General features: G+C 44.6%; 1 protein-coding gene across 1 annotated transcript; it reads right to left on the bottom strand.

The window, feature by feature from the left end:
- Positions 1-404: 404 nt before the first annotated feature.
- On the bottom strand, positions 405-15,662 carry LOC121009263 (CCN family member 1-like). Its single transcript, XM_040442260.1, has 5 exons — positions 15,476-15,662; positions 6,702-6,915; positions 3,987-4,358; positions 3,510-3,703; positions 405-3,155 (listed from the first exon to the last, which is right to left on the bottom strand). The coding sequence occupies exons 1-5, from the start codon at positions 15,539-15,541 to the stop codon at positions 2,853-2,855; spliced, it is 1,149 nt and encodes a 382-aa protein (XP_040298194.1). The 5' UTR covers positions 15,542-15,662; the 3' UTR covers positions 405-2,852.
- Between the last annotated feature and the right edge of the window lie 212 nt (positions 15,663-15,874).

Raw genomic sequence — 15,874 nt, 5'->3', positions numbered from 1 at the left:
CTCTGGATTATCCCCGTTTCTTGTTATGCCAACCGTACCTGTCCATTAATCACTATTTGGGAAGGCAATGTGGGCGGGGTTATGCTAATTAGCCCTCCATAACATAACATAGAAGGAAAAAGGGGGCAAAAAATTAGATGGAGGGAATATAAACCACAAAGCGTATACCTCTACCGGCAAGCAAATATTGCATAGTGAAAACAAGCAGTTGTCACCCCTTCTGTGCACTTATGTACACCTTCGGGGGCAATTTTTTTTTTTTATGATTGCATTTTACTTATTTTGGGGTAAAAAACATTTTTTCAATTGGTCTTTATTAAAAAATATTAAGCCATTCTGTCACAACAAAGGGTTAACAGTCTAGCTGTGTGAATCATACTTTAACTTTGTGCCGGTCATCTAATAACCCTTATTTCTAAATTACTAAAAGGTCATGAACATTTATTCACGCCACATTCTTATCGGTAAGATAAGAATTGAGCTACAATGAGTGTTTCTAATGTCAGAGATCAGAGATAAGGAGCCGTCAGCTGAGCTGTCTGATGGAACAGAGTGAAAACAGACAGCTGGCTAATAGAGAATCTTAAGGCTGTACAGAGAGAAAGGCTCAACATTTTAAATAAAGGCCAATTGAAAAAATTATTTTTAGCTGAAAATTAGTACAATACAATAATTTAAAAAAAAAATGCCCCCAAAGGTGTACATAGCCTTTAAGCCACGTGTTGGTTATAAGGCACCTAAGTTTTTTTTTTTTTTTTCAGCATTTCAAAAATATTTGCACCCCTGTTCAGAACATAAGGCACGCAGGTGGCAGTATTGATCGCAAGGCCTAGAGAAATGCAAGCACCATAATGTGGCATATGAAGGGGGTGGAGACTTGACCACTCGTCATAAGTTACGACCGCTACTGTGTGCTGCATAACCTCCAACTGGTTGAACAAAAGTATAACTGCCCAGTGTGATAATATATATCTCTATGAACCTATGCCAACCTTTTTCATTTGACCCCTCCCTTAAAGGGAGGTTTCCAGCATTAGTAGGATTTTTGGCTAAATATTTAGCCACGTTTGTTGAATTAAATCGACACAATTACCCATAGGTTTGTATTAAAACTTTTGCCCTCATATCCCACCAATTGGCTGGAAAGTATAACCTAATCCAGCTATAGGGCCATTAGACACTGAAGTCACATGACATGACCATGTGACTGGTAAACATGATGTCACAGGGTAATACTTTTCCAAATTGCTAATGGGTTTTTGGGTGGGTGGCAGACACAAGTTAAAAGGTTTTGATACTCATTTCATTAAAGAAGCATGGCTATGGGTTTCATACGAATCTTGGTAAAGCCTCTAGTGATGTCACAGGCTCAAAGTATTTTAATTGGCTGGAATCGCAGTAAAGTCACTGGTTCCTGGAGCATTCATTGGCTGCATTATCTGTGATGTCACTGGTTCCTACTGTCATGTAGTAAACCCCCATATGAGGTTAACACACTGCAGTTGTGTTGAATTTTTATGGATGGGGGATTAATTATTATTATTTTTTTTAAATACATTTAGCAGCTTTTGTAGACCATGCCTGACTGCTGACCATTATGATAGGTTGTATACTTGTTTATTTTTTTGTATTTTTTTGCATTTTTTATCTTTATAACTGCTAATTCTTTGGTTGCTCCCTGGCTGATGCTCTTCCCTCAACTTTACTTTCAGTAAAGCACCACCCTGTGGTGGATGTCCCCTACCTGGGTCAAAGGGGCAATGAACAAATGAAGGAGTTTTAAAAAGCAGCAAACGGTCCAATTTTTATTAAAGTGCCTTTCCGCAAAACTACTATACCATATCGTAGTTTATAATTCCCTTATTTCCTGTCTCAGAGAATCCCCTCTATGATTCTCGGAGTATCAGACCATATGAGGACTGTTCCTTCTCCACCAATCACCACATAAATGCACATCCTGAAAGATGGCGGGCGGTACACAAAATAATCCTGAACGGTCTGTAGATAGAAACCTCAGTTTAATGAACCATCCCTTTCAGGTCATGAGAGACCCATTTTAGGGTTAATAGTAGCCCATGAAGTTCTCAAGATCTTCATGTTGTCTCGTTTCAAACCCAAAAATTACCTTTGAGCTAGGTCTCACTAGTCCTGTTACTAGATCATGTCTTAAGGTGACCACCAGTGTTTGACCATCCTAATCGAACAGGTCTTAAACCATGTCTTAAACCTAACTGGGTTCGTCTTGGTCTTCAGGGGATACACAAGTCATGATCTACAAGGTCTACATTGTTGACAATGGTCGTCAATACAACCATTCCTCTTATCTACACTATTTCTCAGATACTTATAGGAGATCAAGTTGACATGAGGTCTCCTCATAAGCTGAAGTCAGAAGACATCTTACCATGTTCTCCGAGGATCACCACCACAGCTCGAGAGCTTGTCAATGCGATGAGTGACTTGGTGGGACGTCTACAGTCCACTATGTCATAATACTGCTCAACTGTACAGATACCCTGAATTTTCCCGTGTCCGGGACTCCTCTACAGTCTAATTGTGCTGAACTTTTACGGCTAATGTATCTTTTCGGCCACATTGGAATAAATCTGCCTCTCTACCACTGCGAAGCCCGTGACGTGCGCCACTCTTCCATTCCATGAATTTTTTTCAAGAGGGTCAATGATAAAGTAGTGCATCACTAGACCACTTACAACATGATGCACTGTCCACTATATCACTACCCAATCTTGGGTGGTCGGGCCCTGCAAGTTGGAAATAGTTTGAAGGATGAGGAACCATTTTGTTTTCAAGGCCACCACCCCATAAGTCTGCAAGAAAGCCATTTCGGCCACTCAGTCTGTGAATTTGTGGATATCATTGTGTAACCGGTAATGAGGGTAAGATAACTCGTTGGGATAGGGACAGTTTTGGTGGCACCTGCACTTTTCAATCCACATCATGCTTTTCTGGAAAGTGTCTCCATCGTCACAACGGAAGCGCACCCTCATGGTTCTAGTTTTGGATGGGGTGCAGCATCGGCCATCTGTGCAGGAGCCACAGTAGTTTGGCTTGTACCTACGCACGCTGGTGCAGCCGGCATAGGTGAAATGCATTGCTTGCTTGGCTTTCTTTGTTCTTGTGCATTTCTTCCCATTCTAGGTGGAGAAAGGAACCAAATTACAAAACATGAAAAAGTCAATGGACTCACTATCTGTTTAGGGTCAATTTTATAGGAAGCCCATATTTTTTGGGTGTACAGGATGAAGCCAAACCCTTGGTCACAGTGTTAAGTTGGAGAACCCCAAGTTCAAGTCTATAAGAGCTGGGCCTATTCTTTTTAAGGTCTGAGTTTACAGGTCCATAAAATATTCTTTCAGATAAACCATCTGGTTGTTGTTGTGTATTATGGGTCAATAGGACACTGGCAAAGCTCTCCAGTTGCCCTGGGCGCAACACCGTACCATACACTCCCCTCCTCCCAACAAAGGAAGAAAACAACAACACTTTACCTTGGGTTTGGATGGTAATGGGTCTTTGCAGGGCCGGATTTGGCACAAGCGGGTCTCCTTCATGAGCTTGCATTGAGGGTTATCGTTGGTTATCCTGGAGGATAGTCCCATGCCACAGGATTTAGAGCACTGAGACCATTCGGTTGTTTGGATGGCACAGCTGGAGCGATCTGGTTGGGGGTGAGGACCCAGACCTGTAAGTGGAAATGTTTTTAAAAATAATGAAAAGTTGCCCAGATTGCAGTTTTCTTTCTCCACAGATATTCTAGGGCTTTGAAGACATTGATGAACCCAATAGTGGCAACCATGAGGTCTTAAATGTTGAACTATGGGTTGAGAATTTCCAGTGGAAATATGCGTACCCCTGGTCTATACAGCACCATGTGTCCATGTTAGATTAGGCAAAAACCACTAGGTCCACCATTGATGAACATACATAATTGGTGCTTCTACGATGAGGGAGTCTCTACAACTTACCTGCTTCCACTTTAAATCCATTTCGGACCAATGTAATGAGCTCGTTGCTGGATACAGGTTCCACATCCTCCTGGTCAAGGTTTTCTTCAGATGACTTTAAAATATCATCCACGTCTCCAATGGTGGTGTCTCCCGAGTCCTCTGAGATGTGGTTGCTATCACACATCCACTCCTCACAGCACTGTCCTGGGACCTTCACAAGTCTGGGATTAATGCAATCCACGCTAGGCAGGGCCATTTCCTGAGGACACAGGGGCATACATCCCACCACTCCGTCCATGCACGAGCACTGGTGCTTGCAGTTGGGTTGAAAGTTCTCTCCGTTTTGATAGATTTGGCCGAAGAATTCACAAGGACGACCTTCAGACTTTGCTGGAGAATGTAAAAATATCAATATTAGAATCAAATTGTCTATGAGACCTGGAAAGAAGAGATGCAGTCATCACATAAGGGAAAGTTTGTGCCCCCAGGATGGACTCCAGCGTGACACATTGAGAACAAATGGATGGGCCTACCATTAGAAATGGACTTAATATGACCTAAATCCCAAGGGCTTTGAAGTCCTGGGAAGAACCAAACCACTTTGTCCTACTTGGAGGAGGTTTCTAAGGATGGAAAAATAAGGCTGACCATAGACTCAGATAGCTGTTGGCCAAATGCTCTTTGGGCTGGCAGCTATCTCACCCTATTCCCCCATACACATGCATGTTCAGCTTGTGTCTATAATCTGAACAGGGGAGAAAGCTCCTATCAGACACCTTTGGTGGCAGCTTATCTTCTGAGAGCAAAAGGATTGGATGACTGAAATCCAACATGCCCAACCTTTCACTGTCAGTGGAGAGTTGGGAGGCCCCCCTATCTATAAGACTGTGTGCTTGTCCTCCTAAAACTGGGCAGGTATGGCCAATGTGTTTGGCTACTTAAGGGTGATGTAAAGGGGGCCAGCAGCAATGAGGCGCCATCAATATCTGATCGAGGGGGCCCAACTCTCGACCACCCTAACAATCCGCTAACTGAAGGGGCCACAGTGTCCACTACACAGTGCCGGACATTTAGTAGTGGCTGTGTCTGGTACTGCAAGTGAAGTGAGCTGCAATACTGGACACAACCACTACCAAACGTACCAAAACCCCTTTAGTCATTCGGGCCCCCATCGCTCTAGGAGTATCCCAAAGTAAACCTCTTTAAATTTGTGTGGACCCTGGTACGACCCCTTTCATTAGTGACTCATTGGGCCGTGACCTTGGAATTTGTTTAGAAGGCCATCCCAGAAGCATCTCAAGATGAAGGGGTCCCTTTAAATATTTCACACATGTTCCTTTAAGATAACCAAAGTCCAAGAATTACTCTGAAGTCACCACGGGGTCAGGCGGTTACGATCTGGGAGCCTCGTAACGCGATCCGCAGTAAACTTCTACGCCCACAAGAACATTGTGTGAAATCAACGTCTGCCTCTTGGAAACACCGTGCTCGTTAGAAGAAGGCGGGCAGTGCCAGCGCTTCGGAATTATAAAGGTTCAGGGCCATTATACTGGTGGAGCAGAGCCCAAGTGTTTACAGTCCCAGGGCGGGTTATCTGCAGACGATAGCTGGCGAGACGTCTTGCCAGGTGCGGTGTTGACTTAGATTATATCTGCTCTTCAGAACCGCAGCCAAATACCAGCTTATTGCCTGGCGGACATCGAGCTCATCTTCTACTAATGAGTTGTGATAGGTAAGAGAGGTGCAAATCTAAATGCAATTACACCCTAAACTGGGTCCCCAGCCAAGCCTAATTATTCCGCTTCAGGGCTCCATGTTATAGCCAATTTTTACGGGTGATAAACATTGCTAGAGGTGCGCCCAGAGCAAAGGTGCCCAGCCTGACGGATGCCCTAACTGTGGGTATGGTGCCAATTCTGTCCTCTTCTAGAAATACCCAAATTAGAGGGCTTAAAAAGGTCCCCTCTCAGAGCCCTTTAAGAAGTCCCATAAAAAATAGCCCGGACTAAAAGCAAGCAAGAGTCCAGTGGGCGGGGCCACAGAAACCCACAATAGGGTGCGAGATAAGGGGCTCCCTGATGCCTTTGGTGCTGCTCTTCTCTGTGGAACTATGGGGGTCTAGAAATGCCCGATTGGGGGGCTGAAAATGTCCCCTCTCTGAGACCCTTGAGAAGTTCCATGACATAGACCTGACTCAAAGCAAGCAAGAGTCCAGTGGGTGGGGCCACAAACGCACATACAAGAATATTGCTTCAATAGGGTGCGAGATAAGGGGCTGCCTGATGTCTTCTGTGCTGCTTATCTTTGTGGAGCTATTGGTCAGGTTCATTAAAATGTAGCACATTCGATCCTTGGTCATCCCCCCGCCCCCATAGGCTCCACTACAGTATGTTGCGTAGCCTACTGGGAGAGAGACGACAAATGGTGGGATATGTTACACTTCATTTACTTGACCCATAGTTCCACAGAGATAAGGAGTGCCGAAGGCATCAGGCAGCCCCTTATCTCACAGCCTATTGAAGCTATATTCTTGTATGTGCGTTTCTGTGGCCCCCGCCCACTGGACTCCTGCTTGCCTAGAGTCAGGGCAATTTCATGGGACTATTCAAGGGTCTCAGAGAGGCGATTTCTAGAACCCATAGTCCCACAAAGATAAAGAGCTTTGAAGGCATCAGGCAGCCCCTTATCTCGCACCCTAGATAGTAGCAGGATGAGAGTTGGATCGCTACCTACCACGGCAGATGCCCCTGGTTGATGAAGGGTCAGCCCCAAAGTCACAGTGCAGGCCCTTGATGTGATCACAGGGATGTCTCAGATCGCAGTCCTGGTTGTACTGACGGGCACAGACCTTGCAGCATCCACAGCTGTCCGTTACCAGGCTGATGCCAGGGGCACACGTAGAGGGTGTCTTGGGGCAGAGGCAGGTTGATGGGCACGATGGTTCCCCCTTAGAGAAAGCACAAAACACTTTGAGTGACAAAGCAGCCTAGACTCTATTCACATCCAAGACCTCACATATCCCTGCAGCCCCTGCTGATTCAGTGTCTGCCCGCAGCATGCTGTACACTATTGCATTGTGGGAAATGTAATGGTAACATTGGGCACAGGATTGTAGCGAGAAGCAGAAGGACAATGACATCTCCGACAATGCACCCGAGAGCGCTGCAACCATCCAGCGCCAAATACTCATCTGACCTTGTGAGGGAGCAGTTTACTCAGCGAATGGTGACTGACAACTGGGCAGCCATGTTCATCAACAGCCCTTACATGTGTAATGTGGAGCCATAGAGCGTTACTGAAAACCACACGAGCGACGTTATAGTGGACGAGGATATTAACACCGTATCGTAGCGGATAACAATATAATGTCAGGTCTGAGGAAGAGAGATCAAATAACCTGCTGCGAAGAATACTGCAAGGAACATTCACTCTGAATGTATATTCTTATTCACAGGGGCAGCAGTATTATAGCAGTTCTATTCTTGTACATAGGAGGCAGTATTATAGCAGTTCTATTCTTGTACATAGGAGGCAGTATTATAGTAGTTATATTCTTGTACATAGCAGGCAGTATTATAGTAGTTATATTCTTGTACATAGGAGCAGTATTATAGTAGTTATATTCTTGTACATAGGAGCAGTATTATAGTAGTTATATTCTTGTACATAGGAGCAGTATTATAGTAGTTATATTCTTGTACATAGGAGCAGTATTATAGTAGTTATATTCTTGTACATAGGAGCAGTATTATAGTAGTTATATTCTTGTACATAGGAGCAGTATTATAGTAGTTATATTCTTGTACATAGGAGCAGTATTATAGTAGTTATATTCTTGTACATAGGAGGCAGTATTATAGTAGTTATATTCTTGTACATAGGAGGCAGTATTATAGTAGTTATATTCGTGTACATAGGAGGCAGTATTATAGTAGTTATATTCTTGTACATAGGAGGCAGTATTATAGTAGTTATAGTCCTGTACATAGGAGGTAGTATTATAGTAGTTATATTCTTGTACATAGGAGGCAGTATTATAGTAGTTATATTCTTGTACATAGGAGCAGTATTATAGTAGTTATATTCTTGTACATAGGAGGCAGTATTATAGTAGTTATATTCTTGTACATAGGAGCAGTATTATAGTAGTTATATTCTTGTACATAGGAGCAGTATTATAGTAGTTATATTCTTGTACATAGGAGGCAGTATTATAGTAGTTATATTCTTGTACATAGGAGGCAGTATTATAGTAGTTATATTCTTGTACATAGGAGCAGTATTATAGTAGTTATATTCTTGTACATAGGAGGCAGTATTATAGTAGTTATATTCTTGTACATAGGAGCAGTATTATAGTAGTTATATTCTTGTACATAGGAGGCAGTATTATAGTAGTTATATTCTTGTACATAGGAGGTAGTATTATAGTAGTTATATTCTTGTATATAGGAGGTAGTATTATAGTAGTTATATTCTTGTACATAGGAGCAGTATTATAGTAGTTATATTCTTGTACATAGGAGTAGTATTATAGTAGTTATATTCTTGTACATAGGAGCAGTATTATAGTAGTTATATTCTTGTACATAGGAGTAGTATTATAGTAGTTATATTCTTGTACATAGGAGCAGTATTATAGTAGTTATATTCTTGTACATAGGAGGCAGTATTATAGTAGTTATATTCTTGTACATAGGAGCAGTATTATAGTAGTTATATTCCTGTACATAGGAGGCAGTATTATAGTAGTTATATTCTTGTACATAGGAGCAGTATTATAGTAGTTATATTCTTGTACATAGGAGCAGTATTATATTAGTTATATTCTTGTACATAGGAGCAGTATTATAGTAGTTATATTCTTGTACATAGGAGACAGTATTATAGTAGTTATATTCTTGTACATAGGAGCAGTATTATAGTAGTTATATTCTTGTACATAGGAGGCAGTATTATAGTAGTTATATTCTTGTACATAGGAGCAGTATTACAGTAGTTATATTCTTGTACATAGGAACAGTATTATAGTAGTTATATTCTTGTACATAGGAGCAGTATTATAGTAGTTATATTCTTGTACATAGGAGCAGTATTACAGTAGTTATATTCTTGTACATAGGAGCAGTATTATAGTAGTTATATTCTTGTACATAGGAGCAGTATTATAGTAGTTATATTCTTGTACATAGGAGGCAGTATTATAGTAGTTATATTCTTGTACATAGGAGCAGTATTATAGTAGTTATATTCTTGTACATAGGAGCAGTATTATAGTAGTTATATTCTTGTACATAGGAGCAGTATTATAGTAGTTATATTCCTGTACATAGGAGCAGTATTATAGTAGTTATATTCCTGTACATAGGAGGCAGTATTATAGTAGTTATATTCCTGTACATAGGAGGCAGTATTACGGTAGCAGACATGATGCCCACTTGGTACTGGTTATCAGAGGTAGCAGAGATAAAATCCAGTCAGAGATGTTATAAAGATGGACTCTGCTAGGAATCTATCTTTAGCTTGTGGTTCTCCGCCGCTGTGGATGTCGCACATTTAGTTAATGTGAAACCTGTAAATTCTTAGTTTAATTCTCAAGTTACATCTAATTCCTGCACGGGCAGCCAAAGACTGGCATAAACAAAGGGGCACGTGACCGGCTGACTCATAGCAGCTCCGCCTCAGACCTGGCATCACTCACAGGATTTGGACAGGGCAGGAACTGTGACTGTGGGATTAACAGAGCGCCACTTTACTACTCGTGTTATGATAACCAGTTCAGGACTGGAAAAAAGGTAAGAAGAGGGAAAGACGAGGAAAATATTTACTCCGACCGCACAGTTCTGCCACGATTAAAAATAGCATCTAGCAGTTTCCAGAAAATATTACCGCTATATATATATATATATTATGCTGCCTGCTGAGCTGCTGCATCTAAGTCTATCATGATTGATGATGACTGCTAAGCCTGGGTATCTAAGCGTTTTATGTTTGATACGTCTGAGCAGTCTGACTGCTGACTTGGTGTATCTAATGCGATCATGTGTGATACTGTATGCTGAATCTAAGCATATCACATGTGATACAGATGGTATCTAACCCCTTCATGTCTGCTGAGCCATGTATCTAAGCCTCTCCTCACTTGATAGGCAGTACGATCCGAGCCGCTACGACTCAAAAGTCTCCCTATTAGGCCTCTTTCACACAACCGTTTTCTTTTTCCGGGCCGTTTTTTGCGTTCCGTATACGGAACCATTCATTTCAATAGTTTCACAAAAAATATATATATAAAAACGGAAAGCATTCCGTATTTCCGTTCCAAGATAGAACATGTCCTATTATTGCCCGCAAATCACGTTCCATGGCTCCATTCAAGTCAATGGGTCTGCAAAAAAAATAAAAAATAAAAAAAATAATATTTATTGAAAATGTTATGCCCAGCCCAATTGTTTCTATGTAATTACTGTATATGCCATACGGAAAAACGGAAACAAAAAACAGAACAACAGATCTTTGAGAAACGGACCGCAAAACACTGAAAAAGCCATACGGTCGTGTGAAAAAGGCCTTATCTACATGATGAATATGAAAAACGTAACCTCCCGATGGTGACGGCCAGATAACCGCCCGCACTGACAGCATTCCCGGATTTTCTTCAGAAATATCTTACATGAAACACAAGCCACAGGTTAGGACATAACATTAGTAATAGGACCAGCTGCAAAATAAAGTATCAGATGATGAAAACTGTCTCAAGGAAAAAAGTAAGAATACAACCATACTCAGAGTACCAATGTAGAGCCATACAGAGCTTACACAATACTGCCATACCCATAGAGTACCAATGTAGAGCCATACAGCCTACACAATACTGCCATACCCATAGAGTACCAATGTAGAGCCATACAGCCTACACAATACTGCCATACCCATAGAGTACCAATGTAGAGCCATACAGCCTACACAATACTGCCATACCCATAGAGTACCAATGTAGAGCCATACAGAGCTTACACAATACTGCCATACCCATAGAGTACCAATGTAGAGCCATACAGCCTACACAATACTGCCTTACCCATAGAGTACCAATGTAGAGCCATACAGCTTACACAATACTGCCATACCCATAGAGTACCAATGGAGAGCCATACAGCTTACACAATACTGCCATACCCATAGAGTACCAATGGAGAGCCATACAGCCTACACAATACTGCCTTACCCATAGAGTACCAATGTAGAGCCATACAGCTTACACAATACTGCCATACCCATAGAGTACCAATGTAGAGCCATACAGCCTACACAATACTGCCATACCCATAGAGTACCAATGTAGAGCCATACAGCCTACACAATACTGCCATACCCATAGAGTACCAATGTAGAGCCATACAGCCTACACAATACTGCCATACCCATACAGTACCAATGTAGAGCCATACAGCCTACACAATACTGCCATACCCATAGAGTACCAATGTAGAGCCATACAGAGCTTACACAATACTGCCATACTCATAGAGTACCAATGTAGAGCCATACAGCCTACACAATACTGCAATACCCATAGAGTACCAATGTAGAGCCATACAGCCTACACAATACTGCCATACCCATAGAGTACCAATGTAGAGCCATACAGCCTACACAATACTGCCATACTCATGGAATATCAATGTAGAGCCATACAGCCTACACAATACTGCCATACCCATAGAGCACCAATGTAGAGCCATACAGCCTACACAATACTGCCATACCCATAGAGTACCAATGTAGAGCCATACAGCCTACACAATACTGCCATACCCATAGAGCACCAATGTAGAGCCATACAGCCTACACAATACTGCCATACCCATAGAGTACCAATGTAGAGCCATACAGCCTACACAATACTGCCTTACCCATAGAGTACCAATGTAGAGCCATAAACAGCTTACACAATACTGCCATACCCATAGAGCACCAATGTAGTGCCATGCAGAGCCTACATAACACTGCCATACCCATAGAGTGCATACAGAATACTGCCGTACCCATACAGTGCCATACAGAGCCTACACAATACTACTACTATACCCATACAGTACCAATGTAGAGCCATACAGAGCCCCCATAACACTGCCAAACCCCAAAAGTACCAACACATCGCCATACATTATGGGGGAGATTTATCAAACTGGTGTCAGGTAGAACTGGCCTACTTGCCTGAAGCGACCAATCAGATTCCACCTTATATTTTTCACAGCTCCTTTGGAAAATGAAAGGTGGAATCTGATTGGTTGCTATGGGCACGCAGCTTTATACCAGTTTGATAAACCTCCCCCTATATGTCTGCCCTGTATTACCACACCCATAAAGAACCAACATAGCAGTAGTGCCATACAGTGCCTCCTCGCCAGGCCTGATAGTACCACACGGCAACATCGTACGGTGTGAACATAACATTGCCAAGGAGGGCCAGCATCACAGTCACATCTTCAATGAACGAAGATGGCACCATCCATCCCCGCCAGCCGCGTAGCCCTGAGGGCATTCTTCCCACCACACCAGGAATTTGGTGATGATCCAGGGTCCGTGGCCGGGCACCCTGATCTCCTGCCAAGTAAGCCACTTACCCCGCCATGCCACGTGTTGCCTATTAACTGCACAATGCCACCCACATTTAGCGCACTAGCTGGTGAGATGTAACACGGGCGCCTAGAAAATATTATATATCCCTTAACCGGTCTCCTGCTCATCCTGAGCCGCCTGATCCATAAAAAGAATGTGAGAGCTACAGTGAAGACTGACACCAAGACCTTCTCAATCTAATGCGGTATTACTCTGGATGGAATCTCTATGCAAATGTGGGTTTCCCTCGTTTTTTTGTGTGTGGCTCCTCTTCGTGGTAGCAGCTTGTACCCCACGTTACCCCAGTGTGTGAACACACCCTTAGTATATAAACCCAGATAGCAACGTAGCCTTTCAGGGTGTCTGGAAAGCCGGGCCCGATGGCTGCCAGTAGTAGTTATAGGAGTACAGGAGGAATCTTGCAAGACAAAATCTGAAAAACCTGATATTCCAAACACTCCCAGAGCTGAACTCCCCCACCCCGGAGCATCATGCAGTGAGTGATACCCAGCAGAGGGGACGCCTGGACCGCCGCCAGCGGCAGCTGAGTACAGAAGGTCACAGGGGTCACCAGGGGAACCCTAGATGAAGGGTCATTCTGTAATGAGAATTCAATGACTGGGGCAGCTCGGAGGTTGTACCGCCGACAAGCCCTCCAATGCGGCTGACCACACAGCTCTTCCAAGCTTCTGAACGGCAAATCTGCTGCAATGTCATATCCAAACCTACTGGAAATGCATGGGCAGTCCTATTGGTTGCCACCCAGCTTTCTAGGAACGGACTGGAACCAGCATGGCCACAAATACGCCCACCATCACCCAGCTTTCCCAAACTCCTAAATGGTAGCTATATCGCCGCTCAGGGGGATCGGAAAAGTAGTGTGAGGGAGCTGTAAGGGTTAACCGTTCCCATAGGCAGCTGGATGAGCTTGTTTGCATATATATTTTTCCCGGAGGGGGCAATCTATGGGTCATACATCGGTTGAGCCCATGGAGGCCTTACGGAGCCCCCCCACCCGGTCAGTCACTCAATGCAGGAATGTGGGGTCTTCCCATCGGATGTTTTTCCTTCAGGATCTCACGTCGAGAAGAATATCAAATCCTCGCGCCGAGTCCCTTGAAATGTGATCTACACAAGGACGCAGAGGGCGAGAGCGGCGCCCGCTGTTTACAAACCTGACGCCTGGTATTTATAGTGGGCACGAAGTAAAAGGCAGGTCACCAGTCAGGAATCACCCAGCTTTCCTTAAAGGGACACACCCTTTCATTTTCTAGGTGGGGTGGCATCTGCCACCCTTCCTGGCCCACCTTTATAATGCCACCCACAGTGATAACCCTGTTTAGTAGACATGGTCTCTACCAGTCCCAGCACAGACTGACAACCTCTGCAGCTGGCAGGACATGCTGGCACTTGTGGTTCTAAACCAAATGCAAAGCTACGATGCCATCCACTGAGGGGGGGGGCGCTTCACCCAAAATTTCGGACGAGTTATGCACTTTTTGGTTGCCACCCAGCTTTTCCAGGGACAGATGAGTAAAACAACGGAATTTCCAGGTACTGGGGAATGCTTTCCCACTGAGACGGCACGGAAGGGGTTAATGGGCCCCAGCGCTCCGCCGGCCCCCCACCAATCAGCAGCCGCAATAAAGAGACTTTGATCTCCGCATCACAACAAAGTCATTGATTATAATAAAGCCGGGGAGGAAATCACTAATGGCAGACCAGAAAGAAGGGATTGTTTCCCATCGTCCCCCCGCAGACACGTGGGAGGGGGCGCCGCAAAAAGGGAACGCCCCCCCCCCCCCCCCCAACGTCTCTAAACGAATGCAAGCTCTGCGGACCAGTGCACAGCAACTCCTCGCCTGTACAAGCCAATGAAGAGAGAGATACAAGGAATGATGGGAGCTGTAGTCCCCCAACATCTGATCACAATCAGGGGGTCACTGCCCAATAACCTGTACATCTGCCGAGGAACTACAACCCTCAGCAGATCCAGAGTACCGTTGGGATCTGGTACTCATCAGTCTTAGAATATCTATAAAGCTGAGGAACTACAACTCCCAGCATGTCTGTGCAGCTGCTAGCTAAATAAAGAGGGGGGGGGGCTGCCATGCTGGGATTTGTAGTTCCACAGCGCCTCATTGGGAATGCTGACGCTTCAGGTCCACTGTACTGATAAAAGAATGCTATGTGGCTGAGGAACTACAACCCCCAGCATGTCCACGCCCGAGTAAAGAGCAGAAGTAGTGCTGGGATGTGTAGTCCTACAGCACTCGTTAGGAAGGATAAGATTATAATTTCATGCTAGGCTGCATAGGAACTACAACTCCCAGCATGCTCCGGCTGCAAGGCTGGGATTTGTAGTCCTGTAACATTCATTAGACACGATCATATGCAGCTCAGGAAATACAACCCCCAACATGTCCACAATCAGCAGTGGAAGTGCTGGGACGTGTAGTTCTACAGCATTCATTGGGAAGGACAAGATTATAACATGCTAGGCTGCTTAGGAACTACAACTCCCAGCAAGTTCTGGCAGTAATGCTGGGATTTGTAGTCCTACAACATTCTTTAGACAATGTTAAAGTCTAGTCTATCAGCTGCGGAACTACAACCCCCAGCATGCCCAGCAGTAGTAGTGCTGGGATGTATAGTTCTACAGCACTCATTGGGAAGGACAGGATTATAACATGCCAGGCTGCTTAGGGACTGCAACTCCCAGCATGCTCTAGCAGCAATGCTGGGATTTGTAGTCCTACAACATTCTTCAGTATATGCTGCGCTGCTGAGGGACAACAACTCTCAGCATGCCCACGGTCAGTAGTCAATGTCACTTTGGCGGTGGGGGTGGGGGTCTCCCATCCAGAAATAGCCGCGGCACTCACCGTCCTCAGGGCGCAGGCAGTGGCCGCCAGCAGCAGCAGGGCTCCCGGGCAGAGGGCGGCGGGCATTGTCCAGGGGGCACAGGACCAGGGATCCTCGGTCACGCTGTGGGCAGGGGGTTGTGCTGGTGCCAGGCTGCCCGGAGCCACAGATCACCCGCGAGTCTCAGCGGTTCATTGACAAAACTCTGCCAGCTGCTGCCTTATATACAGGGCATGCCGAGGCCCCGCCCCCCCCCCTCCGTGACGTCACCCAGCCCTGGCATCGCCTGAAAGAACAGGGCAGAGGAGTCTCAGCACCGCCACCTGCAGGCCGCTCGGGGAAGCGCCACTGACTAAGAATAGCAGCGACTCAGGGCACAGTTGTCAGCTCTCCCTGAATTCCACAGACAGTCACAGTCT

This window comes from Bufo bufo, chromosome 8 (assembly GCF_905171765.1).
Source record: "Bufo bufo chromosome 8, aBufBuf1.1, whole genome shotgun sequence".
NCBI lineage: Eukaryota > Metazoa > Chordata > Amphibia > Anura > Bufonidae > Bufo > Bufo bufo.
The sequence above is the reverse complement of the archived record's forward strand: the minus strand, read 5'-3'. Positions and strand labels throughout refer to the sequence as shown.